Here is a 26966-nt window from a genome sequence, read left to right on the forward strand (position 1 = left end):
TTTTACATGAGGCGATGGGAAAATAGAATTAAATTGGATAGTTAACTTACTTTTATATAAAATCCACGTAGTCTAGTTGAAGCACCCGCAGCGTATACTTTTCCACAATAAATTCTCGTTTAGAAGCACGCACAAATACGCGAAAATTTCCTTTATCTGGGGGAAATCACTGCACAAACTCTACTTTTTGCAAACAACGAATCGTGGACGCCGGCTGTGCGATTTGCGAACTTGCGAATGACAATGACAAATGGCGCGTTCCGTTGCCCGGGGGCACAACGTAACGTTTCGTAACGCCCATGAATGAACTGTCAAACGAAGGTGTAACCAGCGTAACGCTCATCGGCGTGTGTTTTGATTGTTGACGCCGAAACGTAAACACACCTCAGCCGCCGAGGAGTTTGGAAGCATTTTTTCTAATAATTTACTAAATTTAGTGTAAAAGTTTGATTATTTAGATCAAAAATGGCTCTAGCAATGCAGAAACGTAACAACGTAAGTAGATTTACTTAAATATTAAAGTTTTGAGGGTTGGATTTACGGTTAATGTGCGTGTTTTCAGGTGCGGCTGCCGCCGGAGGTTAATCGTGTCCTGTACGTTCGTAATTTGCCCTACAAAATTACCTCCGACGAAATGTACGATATCTTTGGCAAGTACGGAGCCATTCGCCAGATTCGAGTGTAAGTGGTGGTTGTAATTGGGTTGAATTGTCTTGACTAATGGTTCTTTTTTTCGACAGGGGGAACACGCCGGAAACGCGCGGAACGGCCTTCGTGGTTTACGAGGACATATTCGACGCCAAAAATGCCTGCGACCATCTGTCCGGATTCAACGTGTGCAACCGGTATCTGGTGGTGCTGTACTATCAATCGACGAAGGCGTTCAAGCGTCTGGATGTGGACAAGAAGCAGGACGAACTGGACGCCATGAAGGCCAAGTACAACATCAACTCGGACGATCTGCGGAAGTAGGGGGCGTGCATTTTGCTGATCATTCTAAACTAGCGCGTAAGTTAGGTTAATAACAACGGATGTGTCGAGAATTTTGAGAGTTAGGAGATGAATCCGAAAGTTCCTTGCTTCTTGAACCTGGGGTCCGTTCATGATAATGCACTGTTGATGTTACAACAGTGAAACCTGAGTAGTTTGAAAATTCATCAATCTATTTGACGTTAGACGAGAGCACAGACCTATCGATTTTTCTTGTTCGCTTTGCACTCTCATGACAGCTTGGAGATGTCAAACATCAGATAATTTTGCTTGCAAAGTGTGTTTTGTACTGCGCTGGGCTGCGATTATTTCCAAACTAATTGAAAAGTGTTAAAAATAGTGTAAAATCTGCTGAAAATATTTTCACGAGGTGTAGTTTGCCCTAGCTGTGAACGTAATAATGATGACTGATTGCTGAAATTCGCTGTGAAGCTAGAAGCAGCACACAAAGAAAAAATGTTCCGCAGCAGAAGCTGGTTCGGAGGGGGCTGGAACCGTCCGAAGAATCGCCTCTCGCTGGACCACCTCAAGTATCTGTACAGTGTGCTGGAGCGCAACACGACCGTGTCGGAGAACAACCGCGGCCTGCTGGTCGAGAGCCTCCGGTCCATCGCGGAAATACTGATCTGGGGCGACCAGAATGACTCTTCCGTGTTTGAGTGAGTACAGTTTTTGCTTTCTTCAATTTGCCCATGGAAAAGGGAAGTGACCTTCAGTCGATAAAATTACGTAGGTGCGACGCGATTATGGGTTGACTGATTTCACTTTTTTTGCATCTTTTCCTGTAGCTTCTTTCTGGAAAAGAACATGCTGTCCTACTTCCTGCACATAATGCGCCAGAAAAGTGGCGGATCGAGCTTTGTCTGCGTCCAGCTGCTGCAGACGCTCAACATTTTGTTTGAGAACATTCGAAACGAAACGTCCCTCTGTAAGTGGAGCAGCGCGCCCTATCAGCCGTTTTGTTTGCGTTTTGCTCATTGCTTTCGTTTGCTTTTGCAGATTACCTCCTCAGTAACAACCTGGTCAACTCGATTATCGTCCATAAATTTGACTTTTCCGACGAAGATGTGATGGGATATTATATTCTGTTTTTGAAGACGCTCAGTCTGAAGCTGAACACGCACACGATACACTTTTTCTACAATGAACACACGAACGACTTCCCGCTCTATACGGAGGCCATCAAGTTCTTTAACCATCCGGAGTCGATGGTTCGGATCGCGGTTCGCACGATCACGCTGAATGTGTACAAAGTTCAGAACCCGAACATGCTCCAGTTTATACGGGACAAAACGGCCGCGCCGTATTTTAGCAACCTGGTCTGGTTCATCGGGAAGCACATTTTGGAACTGGACGCTTGCGTTCGTAACGATACTGAGTAAGTTGTTTTGTTGTTTCAACAGTCTCACTTTGTGTCTGTTGAATCCTGCCTCTTGTGTGATCTATCCAATAAAAAAAACTCTTAGGAACCAAATGTCTTCCAGCCATCAATCGCAGCACCGTTTGGCGAACCTCGTAGCGGAGCATCTCGACCACCTGCACTACCTGAACGATATCCTCTGTCTGGATATTCCCGACCTGAACGCGGTCCTGACCGAGCATTTACTCCACAAACTGTTCGTCCCCCTGTACATATTCTCCCTCACCCCTTCGCCACCCATCTCGATGGCCGTCGTGACCCGGAACCTGGCCGCCGTCCTCAACAAGGTCGTCGACATCGACATCAAAGAGATGAACAACCCGCGCGTGTCCAGCGTGGTAGCTCTGTTTCTCCTGTCGCTAGTGTTCCTCGTAATCGCCCATCGACCCCTGATCAACGCCCTCACGTGGGTCATTCTCAACGCGGATCACACCGTCTTCAAGGAGGGAGCCGCCCAGGTCCTGAACGCGTACATCGACAACCGCGAAGTGGTCGCGCTCGGCTTCGTCCAACCCGTCGAAAGTCTCGAGGAAGCACTGGAAAGCTCCGCGGCATCATCCAGCTCGTACAACTACGACCAATCCGTGGACGAAGGCAACAGCAGCAGCAGCACGTCCACCAACAACGAACCGCCAGTGTCGGGTGAGTCGCCAAAAAATCACATCTACAACTCTCACTCAACCCGCAATCTCCACCCAGAATCGCCCAGCCCGCCAACGCTGTCGGACGAGATCGAGAAGGTCAACATCACCGACGAAGAGAAGGAGAAGCTGCTGCTGAACGCGTACCGCACGCCCGAAACCAACCGGCCCTTCCTGGACATGGTCCTCTCGTCGCTGGACTGCACCGAGAACGACTATCTGGCCCTGCTCGCGCTCTGCCTGCTGTACGCGTTGGCAAACAACAAAGGTAAGGTGATCGCATTCCGCCGCGCAATCCCTCAACCCCGCTCTCTCTCTCTCGTGTTACAAGTCTGTATCGCTAACTAATGGCATTTTCGCTTTCGCATTCACGCTACCCTGTCACCGCCTTTACATTTACATGTAACTGTAACTCTGCACGACCTTTTGTGGATCTCTCTGGCAATTGAAAACCCCCCGGTGTAGATGGTTGGTTGATCTTTGTCTCGTCACACATGCGTTTAATCTGAGTGAACTCCCCCTTCCAAATTACTAACTCTGTGTCCCTTTTTCCAGGCGTCAACGCCGAGTGGTTGGAAATCGTGCTGAGCCGATCGTCGCCCACCGGAAGCTCCAAGTACAACGTCATACTGATCGAGAAGCTGCTGCAGGTCATCGCGCTCTCCAGTCAGCCTTGTAAGTCTTGCGGAAATGTTTTTGGCCAAAGTGACTTTTTTTTTAACGGGGGGCAGAAAATCAGTCGGACGACTGCCAAAGGCAGTATATTATTCAACCGTTAGAAAATTAAATGACAGAAAAATTCAAAAGGCAGAAAATTGAAAGGCAGAATCTTCAAACCCCGTTACGGTGTCGTGAAAAACCCGGAGCTAGGTCTCGGTAGCTCGTAGGTGGTTCCCCACCCCGAGACTAGGTAGCGCAGCCCTGATAAGAAGGCAAGAAATCCGGAACAAACGGCAGAAGCCTATAGAAAAGCAGACCACCGATTGGCGTCTCGGCTCCTGGAACTGCAAGTCTTTGAATTTCTTGGGTTTCGAACTCGCCTTAGCGAATGAGTTGCAACCTCGCAACTACTATGTTGTGGCACTGCAGGAGGTGTGCTTAGAGGAGGAGCAGGTGCTGAACTGGCCATGTCAGCACACCAATTCCAGATTTTTTTCTGAGCGGCGGTACGGACAAGAAGCTGGGTACCGGCTTTATCGTGCGGGGCAAGATGCAGGATCGCGTGTTCGGCTTCACGGCGTTCAGCGAGCGGATGTGTAAGTTGAGGATAAGAGGCCGTTTCTTCAACAACAGCATCATCAACGTGCACTGCCCCCACGAAGAAAAGACCGATGATGAGAAGGAAGCATTCTACGCGACGCTGGAGGAGGTGTACGACGGCTGTCCGCGGTAGGATATTAAAATCATCATTGGAGACATGAACGTTCGGTTCGGAAGAAAATGTTTCGACCGACAATGGGTCCAGAAATCACCTGACCGACGGACGAAAATGCAAATCGACCTCGTCCTGATCGACGGCCGATTCTTCTCGGACGTAACAAACGTGCGCACCTTTTGCGGCGCGAATATTGACTTGACTACCTAGTTAGAGTTGCCATGCGCTCAAAGCTGTCGATGGTGTTCAAACAACGACGAAGCCGGAGGGCCCCTCAATTCAACACCGCGTGTCTGCAGAATGGGGAAAAGGCCCGCGCAGCAACTAGAAGCAAATCTGCCAGGTGAGGAGGAACTTGGCGCAGTCTCGCTCGAAGATGGTTGGAGCCGCATACGCTCAGCCATCGGCAGTGCAGCGGAAGCCACACTGGGAAGCGCAATCCGAGTCAGTCGAAACAACTGGTACGACGACGAGTGCCAACGGATTACCGCCGAGAAGAAGGCAGCTTACGACAAGAAGCTGCACAAGGCGACGAGAGGGAACGTGGAACGATACCGGCAGGCTCGGAATCAGCAGGTCGCGGTCTTCAAGCTTAAGAAGCGCCAGCAAGAAGACCGAGATTGCGCGGAAATGGAGCAGCTATTCCGAGCTAACGAAATGCGGAAGTTTTACGAGAAGGTGAACCGGTCCCGCAAAAGCTTCGTGTCGCGAGCCGACGTGTGCAGGGCAACGAGGGAAACCTGAACAAGAGCGAGGTGTTGGAAAGGTGGAAGCACCTTAACGGCGATGAAGCGGACGGAGACGGCGTAGGAGTCAACCTTGGAGCGCCAGCAGCTGATGAACAGTTCCCAGTGCCTAATCTGGTGACGGCGAAGAGGGAGGTCAGGAAGCGGAAGAACAACAGAGCTGCCGGCAAGGATCGGTTACCCGGTGAGCTCTTCAAATATGGAGGAGAAAACTGACGAGGGCGCTTCACTGCGTAATCTCCAAGATCTGGGAGGAGGAGAAGCTACCGGAGGAATGGATGGATGGTGTCGTGTGCCCCATCTACAAAAATGGCGATAAGCTAGACTGCGGCAACTACCGCGACATCACGCTTATCAACGCGGCCTACAAAATCCTCTCCCAGATTCTCTGCCGTCAGCTGTCACCCCATGCAAGGAGGTTCGTGGGGCCCTACCAAGCGGGCTTCACCGGCGCGTGCGCGCTACCACGGACCAAATATGTTGTCTCCGACAGATTCTCGGGAAATGTCGTGAGTACAATGTGCCCACACATCACATCTTGATCGATTTCAAGGCGGCCTATGATACAGTCGACCGCGAGCAGCTATGGCAGAACAAGAACGGGTTCCCGGATAAACTGATTCGGCTGATCAAAGCTACCTTGGATGGTGTGTTTCTGGGGAATTAGCGGAACCCTTTGGATCACGCCGAGGGCTGCGACAAGGCTTATCCTGTGCGCTATTCAACGTCGCCCTTGAGGGCATTATTCGAAGGGCGGGCATCGACACAAGTGGCACGATTTTGAACAAGTCCAAGTACCGGCTACTTGCTTTTGCCGATGACATCGACATTGTGGCAAGAAACCTGGAGTCTACACCCGACTAGAGGTACAAGCATGGCGTTTAGGACATGAATACGACGAAGACAAAATACACGAGCAGAAGGGGTCCGAAGGATGTCGGCCCCCCAAGTCTCCCATCTCTAACTGTGGATGGTGATGAGTTGGAGGAGGTGAGCTAGTTTGTGTACTTGGGATCGCGTTGCCGACAACGACACCAGCAAAGAGATCCGGACTCGTATTTATGCTGGGAATCGTGCCTACCTCGGATTACGGAAGACCCTCACACCGGATCGAGTGCAACGCCGCACGAAGCTGACGATGTACAAAACACTGATTAGACAGGTAGTCCTCTATGGCCACGAGACCTGGACGATTACTCGGTTTGTTTTTTGGGCTTTTTGAAATTATCTGCCATTTGGGTTTCTGCCGATTGATCGTTCTGCCAATTGACCCATTGACGATTGATTGACAATTCCAACGTGTCGTATTTTTCCAGCATGCCGCGTACGGCTGGTCACGATGGAGCTGACGCTGAAGCTGCTCTCGCAGATCTTCGGCGTTGGGACGACCAACGTGAGCATCTGCGACCTGCACCGCAACCTGCTGTTTTCAGCGCGCAACCAAAGCATGACGGTTCTGCGCAACTTTTACAAATCCGAGGACATCTTTCTGGACTTGTTTGAAGACGAGTGAGTTGTTGAGTCGTAGTACAACCTCGTCGAACCTTGTTGCTCAACTCGCCTTTCTCTTTCCCAGGTACAACGAAATGGTCAAGAGCTCGCTGAACGTGGAGTTCCTGTGCAACGATTCGACGATCCTGCTGCCGCCGACCGGGACGCCCCTCACCGGGATCAGCTTCCCGCGGAGGTTACCGTGCGGCGAGGTGGAAAAGGCACGCCGGGCAATTCGGGTGTTTTTCATGCTGCGGCGGATGTGCCAAAGCTTGACCGGCGAACGGGAGCTGCTGCTACCGCTGACGAACCCTAGCCAGTGCGTGCAGATCGAGAATGCGCTGGATTTGAGTAAGTTTTTCTTTGTGAGTTTGAAGTCAGTAAATAACTGATTCCTTCTTACAGACAACAGTGACCTAATAGCGTGCACCGTGGTCATGAGAGACGGCGCCAAATTCCGGCGCTTCCTCGTGATGGACATTCTCCAGCTAATTCTAGTCGAACCGGACAGTAAACGGCTGGGATGGGGCGTGGCAAAGTTTGTTGGCTTCCTGCAGGACGTCGAAGTCAACGGCGATAAGGAAGACTCGCGAAGCCTTCACTTGACGATCCATCGCGGAGGAGCCACCAACAACCGCACGCCCATTCTGTCCGCCAAGTTCATGTTCGACGACCACATCCGTTGTATGGCGGCCAAGCAGCGACTCACCAAGGGCCGTAGCAAGGCACGTCAGAAGAAGATGTTCCAGATCGCACAGCTGTTGGAAATTCCCGGCCAGCTCAGCGATGCGACGTTTCCTTCCCTCGGGAACGCCCACGATTCGAGGACGGCCTCGATTCTGCGTCCCAACAGCGGGCGGCAGCCGCGAGAACATCGACCACTGTTTTCCACCGCGAACCGCGTTCCAGGAGTGGCCGCCGCTCTACGACGCGAAAGCATGCCCTCGGGAAGCGTCAGCCGGGTGCAGATCAACTCCAGTCGCTCGATCGATGGGTAAATTATAACCTCACTAGAGTTCAATCGCCAATTCTCACAATTTCTATTCCACCCAACAGCGACGCAACCGGAGCCCGGCGGAAAAGTTCCAACCCGGCGGCGCGCAGAGAAAGCAGCCAACCGATTGCCGTCGGAGCGGTGAAATCACGCGAGGCTTCTCGAAACCGCTCCGGAACTCCTAGCCCACGCGTTCCGCGACCGCGCTCCGAAGAAATCCCCCTCGAAGACTTTCGCCGCTCGCAGAACGCAAGTCCAAGCTCTCGGAACTCTTCCAACGCACCGTCCCGGTCCCACACACCCTCTCGGCTCAGCCTGGAACCGACCGGCGGTGGTTCCGGAACGCCCGGCTACAGCGGGACACCCATCGGTGGCGGCGGCATGATGACGATCGTCCCCGTGAAGGAATCGTCCGTGCCGACGGTGGTCGCTCTGGGCAGCAGTCCGGCCACGGTAACCGTACCGGTCGAGTTGAGTCCCACCAACTCGGAGGAAACTTCGTTCATCGCGGGTGAAGAGCGCCAGAAGAAACGGGGCGCGATCGAAACTGTCTGAAATGTGCATCACGCTCCCCCCATCCGAATCCATCAGGTTCGTTTCAATGTTGTAGGTCAATTGTTTTTGTTTTACGTTCAGGTCAGGACTCATTGAAAATTTTATCGCTGTAGATGTAGATCAGTTAAATTTATTTAGTGGAATAAATTATTGTGGACGGTGTACGCGGACAGATTCGCTTTCGATGACCTCCTTGTGCGGAAAAGGGCGTTTCTTTCGTCAATGAAACGCATTCAGTGCAGTTATACTACATTTGAGTAACCGGTTCCAGCTCCAACAGATCCAGAAGCGTCGACAAAACTCGGTATACCGACTTCAGCAGGTAAATCCTCGCAAATATGGTCGGCAGCATGTGGTCTCGATTCTCCTGGAAAAAAACATTTGATAAAAAAAAAAAATTTATAAGTTTTTTTGTTATGATATAAAAGGTATTAAAATTCTTATTGTGACAGTCATTCGCAGAACCTCCGTAACCTGACCACGATCTTCATCTGTTCAGATTTGACATTTACCAACATCAACACCCACGATCTACCACATAATCTCGATCAATCTCCATCAACTCTACCTTTCCAGAACCTAAATTTGTTGACCGGTACTGATAACCCTGAGGGCCGATCTCTCGCTCAAAAACGATAAGCCCGAGGATGACCCCGAAGATGACCAATAAATCTACTCAAACCAATCACATGCTCTAACACCACCATCAGTTGGCAGTTAACCGACCACCAAGCAGGTCACGTGCGTTGCTGAATTTCGCCAAAGTTCGCGCCAGCAGCAAGCAATAACGGAGTGATAAGAAGATCGACAAGTGGATTACTTTTCTGCGGATACAACGTTCTGACTGCTGTAAGCTGAGTCCCTACAAAATAGTGGATTAAAACTAACTAATTTGGTTTACTTAGAACGCAGCTGTACGACCTGTGAACAAGGAGGCTCGCGTTCGTTTTCTCGAGAAAAAGTTGGGATCGCCGAGCACGGCGAACAGCTCCAAGCAAATTCTAGGATAATCAAGGTGCGGACCAGCAAAGGAGGGCAATCCGACCGAGCTATCAAAGGCACGGCTCACATTGCCACAATCTGCTTCCAGACAAAAATGAAATGTTGTACAAAAGTCAATGTGAATAGGAAAGCACATTTTCGTTATGTACAAATTGAGTATAAACGCGACAGTTCTCTGGAAAAGGACCGGGAAAAAGCAAAAGAATAAGCTTGGGCCTAGATTGAATTGGATCATTCCTGAAAATCACTTCGATGTTCCAAAAAGAATTCGATAGATGTGAAGTCCAAGATGTAATTGTTCAAAAATACTGGGTTAAAATATAAAGGAAGAGATCATCATTTCATGACACAATACAAAGTTAACCCAATAAGCCAAGGTTTAGTGTGTTGGCACCAATAGATGCCAGTACCATAATGGCAGGCCGAGTTTCTCCTCGTTAGTTGGCATTCTAGATACTTGAATTTCACGTCTGTGTTCGGGAAACGCATTTTTGTTGGAAGGTTGGCAGATTGGGTTTTTGAGATTCAAGATTGAAAAGGTCCTATAAACATCGAGAAATTAAAAGTGAGAGTGTGTGCGTGCAACATGGTGTTAAACTTTTCAAAGTGCCATGGAAACCTTCACAGCAACTGCACAGAAAGTTTAACTCCATGTTGCACACACTCTCACTTTTAATTTCTCGATAGGAAAGCCAATAGGTGTTGTGCAGAAACGTCACTGTTAATGGTTTAAAAGTAAACTTCTGATTGAAATTAGAATTGGGTGGTTGAAAAATCGTAACATTTCGAATACATTACACCCCAGTATCACAGAGTAACCCAGAGTGACCAGTCTGAAGAAAAGTAATTTCATTTTTTGGCTCCATAAGGTTTGCTGGTACCAGGCGTGCGATGTACCATAAGGTTGAACCAAAAATCAAGAGGCAGTGGAAACTCTGTGTTACTCTGTGCCAGTATCTTTGATTTAGACGTCCTACAACCGTCAAAATACTCACCGTCAAAATCCGAACGCGTCGGTAGTACTTGCTGAGGCAAATCACCAGCCCTGAGGTGAACCCGAGCACAACATGGGGCGAAACGCGCGCCAGCTGACCATCGCCCAGCGCTTGTCGCAGCATCGCGGGAAAACCCGCAACGTAAACCCAAAACAGCTGCCACTCGTCCTCTTCCTTGAGCAGGCCAAAATCGATCGTCTCGATCGGTGCAAGTTCCGGATAGTATCCGGTGCGTTGCTTCTCCTCGAACGTCCTGAACAGCACGGACAGTCGGGCAAAGTTGTACAGAATGAAGGCGGCTCCCTTGCTCGATTGGTTTTTGTCCCGCCTGAAGTCGATCGGACTGGACGCCTTCGACTCGAGCAGGTCCACGACGGCGGCCGACCGGCCCAGGCTGGCGATCATCTGCTGGAAGCGCACCTGATCTTTCACCCGCAGCCCGTACTTGTGCTGGGCGATCAGCTGCATGTCGTTGGCGCGCTTTCTGTGGGAAGACAAACGTAAAGTTAGTTGATTTGAACAAGAGTTTTCATTGTAATATCTTACTGTATGTACTCGCATGCCGTCACTCCGTTTGTTACGACAGGACCACACAGCAGGTTAACGCCGGAACCAGTCCTCGTCAACCCAACGTGCAGAGTTTCAACGGTTTCTTCCGTTGGTTTCTCGAGCAGCACTTGGAATCCTTGCAGCATCAACAGATTCTTGACCACGTTTCTAACCGAAACGACCCTCAGATCGGTCAGCGAGAACTGCTCGCAGTTGCCATCGTCGATATCACAGGTCAAGTGAATCTTCCTGTTCTGAAGATTCTCCCCAATTTGCCACGTTCCGTCGCTCCATCGTGTGATCAACGTTCGGTACGTGTCCGGTCGGTTCAGGAACAGGCTTATCGAAAGATTGGAAATCTTTTCTCGAGCAACGGGCAAACTCCAGCTTCTGTCTTCGCCGTCAAGGAAAACGGCTTCCGGTTGATCCTCTCCGATCCATGCTGGGTCGGCAATTTTGACCACCATGTCGCCACTTTCAGCCAACTGTTTGTTGAGGCATTTTACGGAGAATCGGGGCGAATTGAGTTTCTCTTGAAGGAGTGCTCGCAACTGAACTTCCAACTGTTCAAGTGGGTCCATTTTGTCGTATTACTTTACATAAAATTTAATTATGTACTTGAAATTTAAGCAAACAAAATCCACATTAAACTTTCGATTACTCGTTCACGCGCGAGCTAACTCGTTACGAAGCGTTACACAAACAAAACACTTTTGTGAACGTGCTCCAAACGCGATTTTTGACATTTCTCACTGCACACTGATAAAAAAGATTACGGAGCGCTGGCAAAAAGAGGTCGACTCTGCTCCGTGCCTCAAACACTGCAGTCAGTAAACATTCTGCGTCGGTGCACTTCTTTGCAACTCTTTTCATCGCGCACTTTCTTTCTCCGCTGGAATTCTATCCGCACCAAATTCAATTAACTGCACTTCAGGTGAAAAGTGAAACCAAAGCCGAGCGTAGGAAGTGTTGAACGAATCCGGACAAAAGCACTCAAGTTGAAAGTTATGGTTGGCTAATTTCACCACCAAATATCTCATCAAACAATTCCCGGAGATCGTTCTTATCTGCTGAGTCGTGAAACAAAAGAGGGAAAAGGGGGGCCATAAATCACAAACGCCAAGCTAGCTCGCACGGAGAAATGGGCACGAATTTCAGCTTAAACCAATCGCTATCGGCGTCACCCTCCACGACGGAGGGCGCCACCACGTTGGGAGCGACCGATAATCACTACCCTGGCAACTCGGAGAGCCTTAACTTTCTGTTCATCCCGCTGGCGGTTCTTATCACAGTGATGCTGCTATCAGTAATGGTGAGGGCGTGATCGAGGGGGGAGATAATGCTATCGTTACTCACTGTTGTCTTTTACAGGTTTATCTGATGTCCAGAAGGAAGCATAAGATCTTCGCCAAACACCCGTACGTGCCCAGCTTCACGTTCGATTCGTCCGACATGGAGGACGACGACGATATGGAGACGGAGCATCTGCTGAAGGGAAAGCTAAGGCTGGACGAGCCCTTCTTCAAGGGCATTAACAGCAGCAAGACTTATGCCACCAACGGCAACGAGCTGTACGCTTAAGATCATCACACCTTGCCATCGTAATTTATGAATTTACTCACGCGCTAGTATTAGAAAAGTTACTTAGAAACATGGATTCAGTTCTCAAGAACAGGGAGGAAACACCAAAAACTTGTCCTAAGTTTTGTGATAATTTGCATTTTGCCCATATTTTGTTTATTCTGTTACTATTTAAGCTAATCTCGTTCTAAATACAAATACACACCAAGCTTTGGCCGTGCTCAAGCTGTTGTTCCACATCACACGTGTGTTTTGGGTCCTCTGTTACTTTGACTCGTCCGAATTGAGCAGCCTCGTGGTAAGGTCGTAGAAACCGAAGAAAATGGCACCGCCCAGCGTGATCCACAGCACACGTGGTCCGAACCCGGCAAAGATTCTGGAAATTGGATTTGGTGAACAGTCGTTGGATTGAAACATTGGAGCGAACTCACCCTCTGATCCCCCGCTCACGGTAGATTCCCCGCAGCACTCGGAACACTCCGGTCCGATTCCCGTCGTCCGCCAGCATGATCCGCGTTTTGGCCACATCCAGCGGCGTCGTCAGCCCGGCGGCGATTCCACCGGCTATCGCGCCACAGATCGCCACCGAAACCGGCGTCAGCGCCGTCCCCGTGGCCGAGGACCAGTTCTGCTTAAAATACTCCCACAGCGGAAACTGAATGAACGAAAACGGCACCTCCCGCATGATGGTTGTGCCGAAGCCCCGGTACAGTCCCCGCCGGATGCCTTCCGTTTTGAACGCATGGTACAGGATCTCCACCGCCGACGACGAGTTGTACTTGAGGGACAGCGCCTGGCGTCGCTGTTTGGCGATTTCCACCGGAACGCGGATCAGACAGGCCACGATTTCGGCACTGGCCGCCGAGACCATGTGCACGTACGGCTGTTGGGATTGCGTGGCCAGCTTGCCAAGGTGCGACTTGAGCCCATCGTACGTGCAGAAGAAGAGGGCCGCCGTGGGTGCACTTCCGGCGGCGGCTGGAGCGAGCCCCTTGTAAATGCCGCGAAATCCACCGGACCGGATGAAGCCTCGTTCGCTTTGCAGGCGCGTTTTCACGGTGTCGATGGGGAAGAGGACGATGTCCACGACGAGACCGGCCACGGCACCTGACTGGAAAATAGATTATTTATTTCAATTTGATGTTTTATTGTTAACCGTTACTTTGGACCATTTTGGTCCAAAATCAACCGATCTCGTGCATAATCTGCCATAGCTGTTTGCGGACGACTGTATCGTAAGCTGCCTTGAAATCGCTGAAGCTGTGATGTGTGGGAACGTTGTACTCATGACATTTCACGAGGATCTACCGGAGCGAGAAAATTTGGTCCGTGGCGATGCGGGCGCCAGTGAACCCAGCTTGGTAGGAACCCACCCAAATGAGCGTGATGCCGCGATAGTTGCAGCAATCCAGCTTATCGAACTTTTTGTAAATGGAACGTACGACACCAGCCATCCACTCATCTGGTAGTTTTTTTTAACCCAGATCTTCGAATCACCAAATGGATCGCCCTAGCCAACTGCTTCCTTTATATTTGAAGAGCTCAGCGGGTAACCGATCTTTGCCGGCGGTCCTGTTGTTGTTCAGTTGCCTGATCTCCTTCTGCACCGTCTCCAGATCTACGGTCTAAGTCGGGCTTTAAAGAGCTGCTGCCACCTATCCAACACCTCGCCTTTGTCCATGAGAAGGTTTTCGCCGGCGTCCCGACACGTGTTGGCTTGTGGCGCGCATAGCCTTTGCGGGAACGGTTAAAAACGAAGTTGACTTTATAGCTGTCGGCCACCATTGCTAGTACCAACCACTAGTGTCTTCCTTTTATCTACAAGGACTTCGCCGCCCTGGGCTCCTAAGTGTATGAAAGTATGGCACGGAGCGACGGCGCCGAATACCCATATTTACACAAAGAATTTTAGAGCGCCCGCCGCGGGATACGAACCGGCGACCTCTGGATTGTGAGTCCAGTGCGCGGTCCGATTGATCCACACGGGCGGGAAAAACGGTTAACCTTTTCATAAAACTTCCGCGTGTCGTTCTGCCGGAACAGCTGCTCCATTTTACATTTAAGAACGTATTCTGCTGTTTCAGCGCTTGTTTGTATCGCACCACGTTCTCATCAGTTGCGGCTATCAGCTTCACCGCATAAGCTGTGTTCTTCTCGTCGAGTAGCCGCTGGCACTCCTTGTCGAACCAGCGCTGTTTCCCGACTCGGACCGTACTACCTATCGCGGCTTCAGCGATTTTTCGGTTATCTCCCAGCAAGATCTACTCCAGCATATTTGAAATTTTAAGAAAGACGCCAATCGGGCGAAAGTCCTTGGATTTTTGAATGAAAACTCACCAGCAAGGAAGACCAGTACACGAAATCCGTGGAAGCAATCGATTTACTTTCTAAAGTCATGATTAAAAGCTATTTCACATGTTTAAGTAAATTCGCACTCCTTAAAACATGCTTATTCCTTGCGTAAACGTTCCATGATAGTGTCGCTTCAAAACAAACTCACCCGTGAACGTGCCCCATCATCAGTCAGCTGACGAAATTTAAGCCCACCGTGAAAGTGGTAACGCGCGTAACGCCAGATCAATCACGCTGTTCTTTTGGGGATGTCAAATGAGTCATTCGCACGTCAGTGGTTGCGGAAGAGTGAAGTTATTTCGTGTTTTGTGAAAACAAGTGCATCAGAATCTTGAGAAATTTGTGATTTTTTTTTTAAGTTTGTAAGTGGTTTTTGATCTTGTTTTGTGGTGATTTTTACTGAAAATCGATCTTTAGTTGTAGCTAGACATCTATCAATACACACAACGAGATGGCCGGCATGCCAGACCAGCAGTTCCTGTGGAACATCTTCCAGAAGGTCGATCGCGACCGAAGTGGGTTCATATCGCAGGACGAGCTACAGCAGGCGCTTTCGAACGGAACGTGGAACCCGTTCAACCCGGAAACGGTCCGGCTCATGATTGGGATGTTTGATCGCTCGAACCGCGGCGTCGTAAACTTCCAGGACTTTGGAGCGCTGTGGAAGTACGTGACGGACTGGCAGAACTGCTTCCGCTCGTTCGACACGGACAACTCGGGAAACATCGACAAGAACGAGCTGAAGGCAGCGCTGACGGCCTTTGGATATCGCCTGTCGGACGGGCTTTACGACACGCTGATTCGAAAGTTTGATCGATACGGAAACGGGACGATTTTGTTCGATGATTTTATCCAGTGCTGCGTAATTTTGTACACGCTGACGTCGTCCTTCCGGCAGTACGACACGGACCAGGACGGCGTCATAACCATCCACTACGAGCAGTTTTTGAACATGGTGTTTAGCTTGAAGATTTGAATGGGCCGCTTTTGGGGTGATAGAATTAGATTGGATCCGTCGCAAACGATTTATAAATTTCTAAACTTTGTCAATCAATTTTAAACTCGATGCAGAGAAAGCACTTGAATGACACTCTTGTTCTGGCTTGGTCGAATCGTAAGTAACAATCGTTCACCAGAGCCACAAAAGGGGTGCCATTGAGATATTTTCGGCTTGGTGTGGATAAGATGTTCGTCTCACGAAAAATAAATGGCCTTAATGTTTAGCTAAAGATCATATATGTAGGTGGCAAAGCTCGGAGATTCTGATAGTGTATGTAAATTTTCTCCCCTAAAACAGTAGTTATTCTCCAACTCCCCACTTGCTGTAGCACGAAAGACCCACAGGTTATAGATTACAGGATTTTCAGTCTAAAACACAAACCTTACCCATTCGAATGGTTAATGTTCTTGAACGCAGTCCCTACTAGAGTTAAAACAACGTTACACTCATAGTTATGGATAATTAAACAGTGGCCAAAATGTTAAATTTTGTTAAAATATTACTTTTTATATTATACAACAAACACAATCACAACTTTATAATAAATATCTCGTCGTACTCTAAGCATTCTTCTTTACTTGATTGTTTCGAATTCCCTCATGGATTTCTCATACTTCCTTTAGGCTAAGTAAAAATCCAATTTTACGTAAATATAATTCCTCTCAATCGGAACAGTTAATCACTTTATTGTATTGTGCCTGCCTATCGTACATAAAAAACTAAATGCATCTCTCTTATAAAGAACATCGAAAACACGAAATATATATTGCAAATCAGGTAAACGAAAAAAAAACAACTTCACCCTCACAGCTCCTCGAACCGCGGGCGCGTCTTCAGAAACACATACGCAACAATGCACAGGAACACAACGCCACAAATGGGCAGCACAATCGTTTTCAGCTGCTGCTGAATCTTCTGGTTCTCCTCGCGCCGTTCCTGCTTCTGTTTGCGCGTTTCGCGTGTTTGGCCTCCCCGCAGCTTACGCATGATGGTGTCGTCGTCGTCGTCTGGCGATTGGTCTGGAACGAAATCAATGTCGGTTTCTATAAGATAAGATAGCCCACCTTGGAATAACTGTTTATTGACTCTCTTCTCCTTTTGCCTCTTTTGGTTCTTTCCAGAAATAAAAAAAAAGTGCCACGCTGGAAATTAAACGTCCGCCAAAAAGCGAGAACCGGCGAATTTTTGTTTGATCAAATTTAACCCTTTTTTCCAAACTCACCTGAAAAGTCGAAGCAACTTTAGTTTGTATTTTAATTGAATAGTTTAACAACCCAATTAATTTTAATATCACAGCCTGTTTATGTTATGATTTTCAACCAATTTTGCGTTTAAACTCCCCGGACGATCTGAAGCACGACGTGTCGAGCGAATGTGTTGACGGAATAATTTGGATTTTTTTTAGTGATGAAAAACACTGAATTTAATTGTCACACCATTCGTAACGGTGAGTAACGCCAGAACTGTCAGCAATTCTAGTACACCGGAAGTACTAGAATCACTCTTAACTGATGATGTTAGGGCGACCCAGGCATGCCAGATTTTGAAGATTTTCGGGCACATCACAAAAACGCAAATGAGTTTAACTTGATGGCGAAATAATATTTTACAAATCTGTTTTTGGCAAAAGAAGCAAAACATTGTTATCTTTTTCGTGAGTAATTAATTTAAATAAAAATCATCGAATAACATGGCAAAATAATACGTTTGAGCATTGAGCCTGTGCTCGAAAATCTTCAAATTTGGCATCCCTGGGGCGACCACTAAAATTTAGCTAATTTTTAAGGTTGTGGAACTATTAAATAGTTATAGTTAAATATTTCAATTCTGTAACACATAAACTTGTTTTTCATATTAAATCCTGATTTTTGTTGGTGGTTTAACATAGTCAATCTAGAAAGTGACCCGTTCGTTTGTCAACAATTGGTGTCAAACCATCGGGGTTTGAGTGTAGTTCCAACCAGTCATTTGTTAACGTTCAGTATAAAATTTGTTATATTTACAGTAAAGCAATTGGGATGCAGTTTTTGGAAATTTTTGTTTGGTTTGTTCGAGGTGCTCCGATTTTGATGAATCAGATTGACTCATGCCAATTAACGTCATGATTCGAATTCCCGGACGCTTCGAAACCCGGACACTTATCTTGTTTTATCAATTATTTGGATATAAGTTCGCATTATGAATGTCAAAACTGTGTTATTTGATGAATTCCAGCATCAACTTTTATTTAAATTTTGCTTGAACGCTGTAGTTAATGCCAAAACAATTAAATACAATAAAATTATAAGTTCACCAAAAATTCGAAACATTTCACGTGAAATATTTCATAGGCGTTCGAAGCACCGGGAAGGCAAAGCAGAAATTTATGGTTTCGATTTCCTTAAATTCTAGCAAATTGTTATATAAACTAGCGATTGTTTTGATGTTAACAGCTTATTTGAGACCTGAAGAATGTCATTTACTAACATTTCAGTCCAAATTTGTGCGATTAATAAGTAAAATCGAGTGTCCGGAATTCGAAGCAAAAGTGTCCGGATTTCGAATCAGCTTTTATCAGTGTCCGGAATTCGAAGCACAACAAGCCATTTTAATTTGAAAATTCTGATGAAAAATTGTTAGAAAATACATATTTTGCATGCATTTTCTTGAAACTGACTGTTTATACTACATCCTTATGATATTTTTACATTTCCAACTTATTACATGATTTTTTGCCAGCTATAACAAAAATGATATGCTACTAAGTGTCCGGATTTCGAATCATGACGTTATGAGCCCTCTACGACAAAGGAAAGTTGTGTAAATCGAGCCAAAAAACAAAAAAAAAAGTTTTTTCTGTCAAGAAGAGTCGTTAATTTTTCAAAATTGAATTAAAACCAATTTATAATCCTTTGCGGCCGTACAAAGGTTCGTTGTTCTCAGAAAAATAAGCTTTGTCGTTGTGAACAAAAATATTCCCAATTTAGGCTTAATTTTAAACCCCTAAAAATGCAATAAATAAATAACTCTCATTGCTCTCATTTGAAAAGCAGTAATAGAACGACAATGCACTGATATGCCAATATTAGGTGCTCGATAGAATGACATGCTGTTCCCGTAGTTACAAACACCAAGGTTAAGAGCTGCAATCAATGCATCTATATTATCCTATGACAAATTTTTTGAGAATATTTACACAACATCTTATTCTAGCTTGAAAACTATTTCGCATTGTCCATGAAATCTTTCGCCTCGTTAATTTTTGCCGCCAGGTACGGTGAGCCACCTCTGTCCGGATGGTTGAGCAACATAATTTTCTTATGGGCGTCCTTTATCTGAAAATAAAAAAAAACAAGTTTAATTTGTTGAAACAAATTCAAGACGCTGAGCAATAAAAAAAACTAAATAAAATAACACGAAATAACAAGTACAGAAGAAACCTGGTATTTAGACACTAAACAATAAGGCACTCACTATCAAGTCAGCGGTGTTCTTCTGTAAGCATTCTATAAAACCGCCAAGCCTACGTTACGTAATCTATGCGCACCATCAGGTACCTAATGTTTACCTTAATTTTCGACGCCGACGGACTGATGCCCAGAATCAGCGACGCTTCCCGTTTGTTCATTTTGGCGTCGAACCCGCCCCGGTAGTACTTGGAGTTGGCCATCGATTCGGCGTCGAACTTGGGCAGATTTTGAAGCGCTTCCTGCATCTTGCTGGCGGCGTTCGGCATCTGTCGCATCAGCGCCCGGCCGCCGTAGCCGAGCGCGGCCAGCCCTAACCCGGCTAGAATGATGGATGATGACTGGTGTGTGGGGAGGGAGTATTCATGAGTTAATTTGATTTTTAAGAGTGAAATTATTCTGAAATACCATTTTAAATTTTGTGTTGTGAAATTGTGACGAAAGATTGCTAGACGTAAACAAACTGTTTTGACAGATTGTAAGTGACATTCGGAAATGAGGTACTAGATTTGCGAGTGTACTAAAACAGTGATGCCATGATGTGGGCCAAAAGATCTGTATCATAAATTTTAATGTCTGTGTTGTTGTATACGCATTACTCGCGAATAAACATTTTCCCCAGTCACCAAATATTCTAGCAGAGATGGTTCTGCCAGAATCTTGCTAGAACGGTGGAACATTCCGAAATAGAAACATCCAATTCAAATCTACCAGAGTTGATCCCCACGATGGGTATTCGCGGGGAACGTGTCCACGGCTCCGTTAAGTTGCGCCAAACAATAAAAGAAAAAAGGTGGCGAATGAGACGAAAAAAAAGTCGCAAAGATCGACGCAACATCGCCAAAAAGACGAGCAGCAGTAATCTGAGCAGCAGTCCAGGAAGGATAAGCAAGTCGAACTGGCCTACGAAACGAAGTTGACTTTATAGCTGTCGGCCACCATTGCTAGTACCAACCACTAGTGTCTTCCTTTTTATCTACAAGGACTTCGCCGCCCTGGGCTCCTAGGTGTATGAAAGTATGGCACGGAGCGACGGCGCCGAATACCCATATTTACACAAAGAATTTTAGAGCGCCCGCCGTGGGATTCGAACCGGCGACCTCTGGATTGTGAGTCCAGTGCGCGGTCCGATTGATCCACACGGGCGGGACACTGGCCTTGACAGAGAAGGTTCTACTTCTACTTAACAGCTCGTTGCATCCATCGAAAAAATGTTGTCCTGTTAATTTATGTTTTTGCATTAAAATAATGAAAGTGATCAGAAATGGTTTTAAATCGTGTTTCTTACCGTTGTACATAAAAAAAAATTAAATGGTACTTTAGGACCCTATTCCATCATATTTGTTTGTTGACAGCGATGTAGAAAACAGGGTGATCACGTGAGTTAAGTTTTGTTGTCTTCAGGCTGAGCCGGCTCTGGAAGGACGTCTGGCATTTGTCGTCAAATTTGGGGAACACGCGCAATAGGGTTATCTACACTCAGCCAAAAAAAGTTATATCAGCCATAAGGATGCCATATAGATTTTTTCCATAAGCAAACCTTATAAATTTTATTGGATCGTTGAATGATTTATTTTCCATAAGCAAATCTTATAAATTTTATGTATGAGCGATTTTTGATTTCATAAGAAAAACTTATAAACATAAAATATGATAAACACACACTTTTTGGTTTTTATATAGTTATCTTATAAATGTGATATTTGTGTTGTTGTTTAAATTAAAACTTAATTAATGATTGAACATAAATATATTAGTTTATTTCACAAAAGTTACATTATTTAATATGTCATTGGCAGAAAAAGTAGCATTTCGATCATTTCGCTGGAAGGGTCAATGTCAACGCGATCCTTCAGCTTGCTAAACAAATTCACCTTGGTCATGCTAGTGTTCGGCATTCCGCTGTGAATCTTCTTGATCGTTTGCTTTTCCAGATCCAGAGCTTCACACAGGTCATTCAGCACCGCCGAGTACAGCACGGCGTATTCCTCTTCGGCGTTCGAATGGATTTCGATCGGCTCCTGCGGCTGCTTGCCAGCCTCGGCCAGGGTCAACTGGAACTTCTTTTGCTCCTAGTCGATCAGCATCGTGATGAAGATACCCGGTTTCCGGCACAACTTGTTCGCCCGGTCTGACCGATTTACGTGTTGATGTGGCGCGGCATGTTGACGAGATGACCACGTCGATGTCGTCAATGTCAATACCGCAACCCACAGCGTCCGTACGGATGATGCTGGAAGAGGAAGTTGCTTATTTATTTCATATTAAAAAGTATCTCAAAACAACTCACCCATTGCCTTTCTCAACGCGAACCGACTCAGCACGAACATCCTTGCCTGAAGACTGAACGACGAGGACCACTCCTCGATGACCAGCACGGTGCCGATAATTTTCTGCAGCATAAACGACAACCGATGCGAGCCTTCGATCGAATTGTCGCTGCTTAGCCCATGTTGTTCGATTGGCGTCGATTCCTGGAGGTCAATGCCTTTGACATGACCAGGCCAGGTACGCCTGGTCTCTGCAGCAGGGAAAACATTTCCTTAACCTGTTAAGCAAAACAAAGCAAATTAATAGCAAAACAAAACGTAAAAACTCAAAATTTAGTTAAAAACCTGCAGTCTGCTGAAGGCCGCTCCTCCACTTGATTAATGTTGTCCGCCATACTACTTTCTGGTTCATAAGGTTGGCCATATGATATTTTCACATACATAATATTAATGAATGCCATAAGCCTACCATATAAATTGAATAAGATTTAGAAAAGTCATAATTAAAACTTATGGAATTCAAAAACGATTAACTTTTCACAGTTTATAAGGTACGCCATATGAATTTTAATAGATATTTTGGCTGAGTGTACGTGCGCATGTTTTGCGTGAACGTAAAAAGAGTTAGGTTTAATTTTGTACCTGTCAGCAAAACAAATGGCGCGCTAGTATGCGTGAGATCGGGCCTAGATAACTCTATAGTCTGTCGCCAGCGTCTACATCATCCTGTGTATTTATTTTGATTTTGTCTGCTTTCCCAATATCCCGCTAAGAAATGTAAAGCACCGATCGGCCTTCGTCAGCCAGATTTTATTCATTATTTAAGGTATTATTGAGGGTATTACATATCTACAAGGGATGTATCGCCCTAATATTGCTACAGACTTTTCGAAAGCGTGAAATCCAACAGCGCTGTTCTAAAATTGTACTAAAACATCCCCAGTGGCGTTGGCAACACTGCTTCGTAGAAAAGTCACCGCGCAACTGTTTCCTGTTTCTTTTTGATCGTGAAGTGTAATCATGGCGGTCGGCAAAAATAAGGGAACCTCCAAGGGAGGCAAGAAAGGATCGAAAAAGAAGGTTGTGGATCCGTTCACCCGCAAGGACTGGTACGATGTGAAGGCCCCGAACATGTTTTCGTGCCGGCAGGTCGGCAAGACCCTGGTCAACCGTACCCAGGGCACCCGGATTGCCTCCGATGGTCTGAAGGGCCGCGTGTTTGAGGTTTCTCTGGCTGATTTGCAGAACGACACCGACGCGGAGAGATCTTTCCGCAAGTTCAAGCTGATTGCCGAGGATGTTCATGGCCGCAACGTGCTGTGCAACTTCCACGGAATGGACTTGACCACCGACAAACTGCGGTAAGTGTTTTAGGTTTGAGTTTTTTTTGTTGGGGGTCATAACCTTAAAACTTTTGTGAGCGCGGTTGGATGTAAACAAACGGATGTTGACCGGAAATTTGCTTTCGCTTCCCCCAGGTCCATGGTCAAGAAGTGGCAGACCCTGATCGAGTGCTCGGTCGATGTCAAGACCACCGACAACTACCTGCTGCGTGTGTTCTGCATCGGCTTCACCATCAAGGATCAGGTTTCGCAGCGTAAGACCTGCTACGCCCAGCATTCCCAGATCAAGGCCATCCGCAAGAACATGACCCAGATCATCACCAACAACGTGACGAGCTCGGACCTGAAGGAGGTCGTCAACAAGCTGCTGCCCGACTCCATCGCCAAGGACATTGAGAAGGCGTGCCAGGGAGTGTACCCGCTGCACGACGTCTACATCCGCAAGGTAATGGTTTGGCGGTGTGCGAAAGTGCAATGGCCGATTGTTAATTGTGTTTGTTTGATTCGCAGGTCAAGGTCCTGAAGAAGCCCCGCTTCGACCTGGCCAACCTGCTGGAGCTGCACGGCGATGGCGGTGGCAAGGGAGCCGAAGTGTCGACCGGTGCCGCCGAGGGTGGCGTCGTCGTGGACCGTCCCGAGGGATACGAACCGCCAGTGCAGGAATCGGTCTAAGGCGCGAGCGTGTGTTATTCTGAGAAATGTGTGTGTTCCCCCCCGTCAAGATACAGCAACTAAAACCAACTCGCTGATGGATGAAAAAAGAACAGAAATACAACACTAGCTTCGTTGTACAAGAATGACGTTTTTTTAGCTTAAAGATTTTATCGAAATTTCCCTTTCCCTTAACCTTGTGTCGGATTCGTGAGTATCGTCAAAGTTTACCATTTGTGATGAAAGTTGAAACAGATTTTATTTACAGGTAAAATTTGCTGGAATCATCAAAGATCTGGGACTTGTTCAAAACAAAAAGGTAATTATCGAAATATTAACATTAGAAACAATCAAAGCTAATTATGATGATTCGATCATTTTTAGTTATTTCTCGTCTCTGAATTCACAAGATAATGAACGAGTTACATGATTTTGACTGAAGTAGCTTATACTGCAACATACCTGCCTTGTACCTTAACAACTTGTATTAATCATGTGATTATATCTGTTAACTTTGCAGCTCCTCGCTGGACCTCTGGAATGAAACCCGCAGCGGTGTTGATTCTTCAAAACTTCAAAAAGGTGAGTTGCTCGATCAATCCTTCCACACACTGATAAAATTTTCAATGATGATTCCCAACTCAGCTCGCTATGATACATACTTGAAGAGAACTTGTTCCTAATTCCTACGCATTAAAATTATCTACTGAATATGCTCAATCTAGTAGAATTGAGTTTTTAGCAAGACGAACAAAACTCTAAATCTTATTTCTTGTTACAGATTGCTACGCCACATTCTCTTCTTTGGATGGCTCCAACACCGGTCAGATCAAGTAAGTTGAAACTAAAATTACCTTTAAAACTTCTTGTTATTACGAAACGACATTCATGATGATTCCCAACTCAGCTCGCTATGATAGAAACATGAAGAAAACTTGTTCCTAATTCCTACGCATTAAATTAACTTCTGATTCGAAATTGTTTAACATCCAACAATTAGAGCCAATCGAACCAAAATATAACCTTGTATTTTCTTCTTCTTTACAGGCTCTTCACCATGACAAGAGTCACAATCCTCAGCGTGATACGAAATGCTCAACATTTGCACGGTAAGTTTCCCCGTTATTCCACCATGCCTAACGCACCGTCTCTCCTAATGATGATACCGATGACGAGACTTAACTGAAATCAAACGACGTTTATCGCTTTTGTGTTTTACGAATGTGAAATGTCCCGATTTCGGTAAAGATTATTTTTGGGACACGTTATCTTGATCATTGTGAAGTTATTCTGTAGTTCTTTACAGTAATGGATATTTCTCACTTTCAGATGTTGGATGAACGCTCGAGGCCAAGCATGTTCTAGAAATGTTATCGTGGTGATGCGAAAGGTACGTAATGAAACAATTCTGTTTAACCAACACTTTCATCGTGATGATTCTACTCAGCTCTCTTTGATAGAAACATGAAGAAAACTTGTTCCTAATTCCTACGCAAAATGTTTTAGCACTGATCAACACCCAATCTTCCACTGATTGGTTCTCTGAAAAGTATAAACTAATGTTAGTTATTTATTCTTCTCCTTGCAGTGAACGTTTGATTCGTCCTTCTTCAATGTTGTCAAGGTAAGCAATCTCTTATAAATTACAAAAAAATAATTACTTGAATTTGACTTGAATGATGAAACCGATGACGAGACTGAGCTAAAGTCATACGACATTTGCTGCTTTTGTGTTTTACGAAAGTTAAGTGTTACGACTTCGGCTAAGATTATATTGGCAACTGACTTTCATTAAATCATCAATAAACTCATTTTCTCAAAATGCAGTTAAATAACAACCTCTTTCTCTGTTTATTTCAGAAATCGACTACACATTCGAAAAAGATTCGAAATCCTGAGGCGATACTGAGCTCTACTCTTCAATAATGGTAAGCTTTATACAACAATTTCTGTTAACACTTTTAAAAATTTCATCGTGATGATTCTACTCAGCTCTCTTTGATAGAAACATGAAGAAGACTTGTTCCTAATTCCTACGCAAAACGTTTTAGAACTGACCATCCTAAATATCTTCTACATATAACTAAAAAGAATCCAACAAAGCTAATGTCAGTTTGTCTTGTCTTTACAGTGAGCTTTTGATCGACGCCACACCTCCTTCGAAAAAGTTTCGGATCCCCTGATGTGATGTCGAGCTCAATCTCCAGTAATGGTATGTTTGATATAACATTCTTAGCTAACAACTTCAAAATCTCATCGTGATGATTCTACTCAGCTCTCTTTGATAGAAACATGAAGAAAACTTGTTCCTAATTCCTACGCAAAATGTTTTAGCACTGATCAGCCTAGCTATCTTCTACGAATTACTTAAATACAACACACAAAACTAATTTAAGTTTTTCTTGTCTTTACAGTGACCATTTGATTCGTCAATCTTCAATGTTGTCAAGGTAAGCAATCGCATCTTATATATTACAAACATTAAAGTACTTGAATGATGATACCGATGACGAGACTGAACTAAAGTTATACGACATTTGCTGCTTTTGTGTTTTACGAAAGTTAAATGTTACGACTTCGGTTAAGATTATATTGGCAACTGACTTTCATCAGCATTTACCAACTTGTTGAAACTAAAATGCGATTTACTAACCAAACTCTTCTCTATTTTTATTACAGAGCCTATGCAACATTGGATAACGAAATGGCGAAACCATGTGACATTTCGCTCCACTCCAATAACGGTAAGTTGCACTTAAACATTCTGTCAAAACTTAAACTTCTCACCGTGATGATTCTACTCAGCTCTCTTTGATCGAAACATGAAGCAAACTTGTTCCTAATTCCTACGCAAAAAAAAGTTTTAGCACTGACATTTGCGCTTACACTGAGTTGAATTCACACTGAACCGACAAGGCACTAAACATTTCCTTTCTTTTCGTTGCAGCATCGCGATGCATCGTTTGGATGGACGATCAACCCCCTACAGATCCTGTTCAGTATGGTGAGTTCTCTACCAAAACAATTTCTTATTGCAATAGAATGATGATACCGATGACGAGACTGATACGAAATTATCTCGTTCTGCGCTTTTACGTTTTGTGAAAGTTGATCGTATCCGATTTCGTACTAGATTATATTGGCAACTGACTTTAGTTTTTATTCGATGGCGGTTTCTCAAAATTTCATACGAAAGTATTCAAAATGTGTTCTTATTTTTGTTACAGAAACAAACACTGGATTACGGCTGACCTGGGTGATGAATAGAGAGAATGCGTAACGTGATTTTCGAATGATCCCACATTGTTTTCATCTACAAAGTAGGAGGCTGTTCAAGCACAAGCATGACTTTTTTCTTACTGATAAATGAGCTGTTTTATAATCAGTAGTATGTGTTTTATTTTGACATTATTTGCTGGAAAATGGTGTGTGTTTTCAAGTTTTGATCAGTTAGAAGAGGAATTTCATTTTTACGGGTGACGAAGAACTGCGACGAGAGTGTCATGCTGCGATGTCGTAGATGAATTCCCTGGCTAATTTTGGAATCCTGCAGCCCTTCCTGGTC

General features: G+C 45.6%; 9 protein-coding genes across 11 annotated transcripts; 5 read left to right on the top strand and 4 right to left on the bottom strand.

Annotated features, from left to right (window-relative positions):
* Window positions 1-341: 341 nt before the first annotated feature.
* Window positions 342-1043, top strand: LOC120421376 (splicing factor 3B subunit 6). The gene is made up of 3 exons (XM_039584572.2): window positions 342-495; window positions 563-681; window positions 741-1043. The coding sequence occupies exons 1-3, from the start codon at window positions 466-468 to the stop codon at window positions 970-972; spliced, it is 381 nt and encodes a 126-aa protein (XP_039440506.1). The 5' UTR covers window positions 342-465; the 3' UTR covers window positions 973-1043.
* A 296-nt stretch (window positions 1044-1339) lies between these two features.
* On the top strand, window positions 1340-8376 carry LOC120422218 (protein CLEC16A homolog). Of its 3 annotated transcripts, none has more exons than XM_052711503.1 (10): window positions 1340-1649; window positions 1779-1918; window positions 1990-2368; window positions 2457-3052; window positions 3110-3319; window positions 3607-3726; window positions 6489-6681; window positions 6749-7014; window positions 7069-7657; window positions 7720-8376. In XM_052711503.1, exons 1-10 carry the CDS (start codon window positions 1447-1449, stop codon window positions 8210-8212), a joined length of 3189 nt encoding a protein of 1062 aa, XP_052567463.1. In that variant the 5' UTR covers window positions 1340-1446; the 3' UTR covers window positions 8213-8376. The 3 variants fall into 3 exon arrangements, with proteins under 3 accessions (XP_052567463.1, XP_039441567.1, XP_039441546.1); XM_039585633.2 differs by having other exon boundaries at window positions 2475-3052; XM_039585612.2 differs by having other exon boundaries at window positions 2475-3319.
* On the bottom strand, window positions 8323-11441 carry LOC120422248 (DALR anticodon-binding domain-containing protein 3). Its single transcript, XM_039585644.2, has 3 exons — window positions 10756-11441; window positions 10210-10693; window positions 8323-8579 (listed from the first exon to the last, which is right to left on the bottom strand). The coding sequence occupies exons 1-3, from the start codon at window positions 11337-11339 to the stop codon at window positions 8460-8462; spliced, it is 1188 nt and encodes a 395-aa protein (XP_039441578.1). The 5' UTR covers window positions 11340-11441; the 3' UTR covers window positions 8323-8459.
* Window positions 11442-11579: 138 nt separating this feature from the next.
* Window positions 11580-12581, top strand: LOC120422280 (uncharacterized). The gene is made up of 2 exons (XM_039585668.2): window positions 11580-12070; window positions 12130-12581. Exons 1-2 carry the CDS (start codon window positions 11900-11902, stop codon window positions 12337-12339), a joined length of 381 nt encoding a protein of 126 aa, XP_039441602.1. The 5' UTR covers window positions 11580-11899; the 3' UTR covers window positions 12340-12581.
* On the bottom strand, window positions 12572-14882 carry LOC120422255 (S-adenosylmethionine mitochondrial carrier protein homolog). Its single transcript, XM_039585656.2, has 3 exons — window positions 14677-14882; window positions 12771-13450; window positions 12572-12715 (listed from the first exon to the last, which is right to left on the bottom strand). Exons 1-3 carry the CDS (start codon window positions 14734-14736, stop codon window positions 12604-12606), a joined length of 852 nt encoding a protein of 283 aa, XP_039441590.1. The 5' UTR covers window positions 14737-14882; the 3' UTR covers window positions 12572-12603.
* A 75-nt stretch (window positions 14883-14957) lies between these two features.
* LOC120422268 (programmed cell death protein 6) lies at window positions 14958-16026 on the top strand. The gene is made up of 2 exons (XM_039585658.2): window positions 14958-15053; window positions 15109-16026. The coding sequence occupies exon 2, from the start codon at window positions 15143-15145 to the stop codon at window positions 15665-15667; it is 525 nt and encodes a 174-aa protein (XP_039441592.1). The 5' UTR covers window positions 14958-15053; window positions 15109-15142; the 3' UTR covers window positions 15668-16026.
* A 305-nt stretch (window positions 16027-16331) lies between these two features.
* Window positions 16332-17080, bottom strand: LOC120422284 (single-pass membrane and coiled-coil domain-containing protein 4 homolog). Its single transcript, XM_039585678.2, has 2 exons — window positions 16914-17080; window positions 16332-16710 (listed from the first exon to the last, which is right to left on the bottom strand). The coding sequence occupies exon 2, from the start codon at window positions 16676-16678 to the stop codon at window positions 16496-16498; it is 183 nt and encodes a 60-aa protein (XP_039441612.1). The 5' UTR covers window positions 16679-16710; window positions 16914-17080; the 3' UTR covers window positions 16332-16495.
* A 1726-nt stretch (window positions 17081-18806) lies between these two features.
* On the bottom strand, window positions 18807-19645 carry LOC120421712 (mitochondrial import inner membrane translocase subunit TIM14). The gene is made up of 3 exons (XM_039584960.2): window positions 19546-19645; window positions 19239-19478; window positions 18807-19005 (listed from the first exon to the last, which is right to left on the bottom strand). The coding sequence occupies exons 1-3, from the start codon at window positions 19624-19626 to the stop codon at window positions 18892-18894; spliced, it is 435 nt and encodes a 144-aa protein (XP_039440894.1). The 5' UTR covers window positions 19627-19645; the 3' UTR covers window positions 18807-18891.
* Window positions 19646-22389: 2744 nt separating this feature from the next.
* Window positions 22390-23547, top strand: LOC120421718 (40S ribosomal protein S3a). Its single transcript, XM_039584969.2, has 3 exons — window positions 22390-22768; window positions 22886-23195; window positions 23261-23547. The coding sequence occupies exons 1-3, from the start codon at window positions 22428-22430 to the stop codon at window positions 23420-23422; spliced, it is 813 nt and encodes a 270-aa protein (XP_039440903.1). The 5' UTR covers window positions 22390-22427; the 3' UTR covers window positions 23423-23547.
* Window positions 23548-26966: the final 3419 nt, after the last annotated feature.

This window comes from Culex pipiens, unplaced genomic scaffold (assembly GCF_016801865.2).
Source record: "Culex pipiens pallens isolate TS unplaced genomic scaffold, TS_CPP_V2 Cpp_Un0054, whole genome shotgun sequence".
NCBI classification, from domain to species: Eukaryota; Metazoa; Arthropoda; class Insecta; order Diptera; family Culicidae; genus Culex; species Culex pipiens.

Bases quoted from the DNA above. Each gene is read 5' to 3' on its own strand.
- LOC120421376 (XM_039584572.2), top strand. From the start codon at position 466: ATGGCTCTAGCAATGCAGAAACGTAACAAC. The intron at 496-562 runs GTAAGTAGATTT...GCGTGTTTTCAG, and splicing joins CAATGCAGAAACGTAACAAC to GTGCGGCTGCCGCCGGAGGT. The intron at 682-740 runs GTAAGTGGTGGT...TTTTTTCGACAG, and splicing joins GCCATTCGCCAGATTCGAGT to GGGGAACACGCCGGAAACGC.
- LOC120422218 (XM_039585612.2), top strand. From the start codon at position 1,447: ATGTTCCGCAGCAGAAGCTGGTTCGGAGGGGGCTGGAACCGTCCGAAG. The intron at 6,682-6,748 runs GTGAGTTGTTGA...TCTCTTTCCCAG, and splicing joins CTGGACTTGTTTGAAGACGA to GTACAACGAAATGGTCAAGA. The intron at 7,015-7,068 runs GTAAGTTTTTCT...TCCTTCTTACAG, and splicing joins CGAGAATGCGCTGGATTTGA to ACAACAGTGACCTAATAGCG.
- LOC120422248 (XM_039585644.2), bottom strand. From the start codon at position 11,339: ATGGACCCACTTGAACAGTTGGAAGTTCAGTTGCGAGCACTCCTTCAA. The intron at 10,694-10,755 runs GTAAGATATTAC...GTCTTCCCACAG, and splicing joins ACGGCATGCGAGTACATACA to AAAGCGCGCCAACGACATGC. The intron at 8,580-10,209 runs GTGAGTATTTTG...GTTTTTTTCCAG, and splicing joins GACGCGTTCGGATTTTGACG to GAGAATCGAGACCACATGCT.
- LOC120422280 (XM_039585668.2), top strand. From the start codon at position 11,900: ATGGGCACGAATTTCAGCTTAAACCAATCGCTATCGGCGTCACCCTCC. The intron at 12,071-12,129 runs GTGAGGGCGTGA...TGTCTTTTACAG, and splicing joins TGATGCTGCTATCAGTAATG to GTTTATCTGATGTCCAGAAG.
- LOC120422255 (XM_039585656.2), bottom strand. From the start codon at position 14,736: ATGACTTTAGAAAGTAAATCGATTGCTTCCACGGATTTCGTGTACTGG. The intron at 13,451-14,676 runs GTGAGTTTTCAT...TCTATTTTCCAG, and splicing joins TGTACTGGTCTTCCTTGCTG to TCAGGTGCCGTGGCCGGTCT. The intron at 12,716-12,770 runs GTGAGTTCGCTC...TCCAATTTCCAG, and splicing joins CGTGAGCGGGGGATCAGAGG to AATCTTTGCCGGGTTCGGAC.
- LOC120422268 (XM_039585658.2), top strand. From the start codon at position 15,143: ATGGCCGGCATGCCAGACCAGCAGTTCCTGTGGAACATCTTCCAGAAG.
- LOC120422284 (XM_039585678.2), bottom strand. From the start codon at position 16,678: ATGCGTAAGCTGCGGGGAGGCCAAACACGCGAAACGCGCAAACAGAAG.
- LOC120421712 (XM_039584960.2), bottom strand. From the start codon at position 19,626: ATGTCACTTACAATCTGTCAAAACAGTTTGTTTACGTCTAGCAATCTT. The intron at 19,479-19,545 runs GTATTTCAGAAT...CCCACACACCAG, and splicing joins ACAACACAAAATTTAAAATG to TCATCATCCATCATTCTAGC. The intron at 19,006-19,238 runs GTAAACATTAGG...TTTTATTTTCAG, and splicing joins CGTCGGCGTCGAAAATTAAG to ATAAAGGACGCCCATAAGAA.
- LOC120421718 (XM_039584969.2), top strand. From the start codon at position 22,428: ATGGCGGTCGGCAAAAATAAGGGAACCTCCAAGGGAGGCAAGAAAGGA. The intron at 22,769-22,885 runs GTAAGTGTTTTA...CGCTTCCCCCAG, and splicing joins TTGACCACCGACAAACTGCG to GTCCATGGTCAAGAAGTGGC. The intron at 23,196-23,260 runs GTAATGGTTTGG...TTTGATTCGCAG, and splicing joins ACGACGTCTACATCCGCAAG to GTCAAGGTCCTGAAGAAGCC.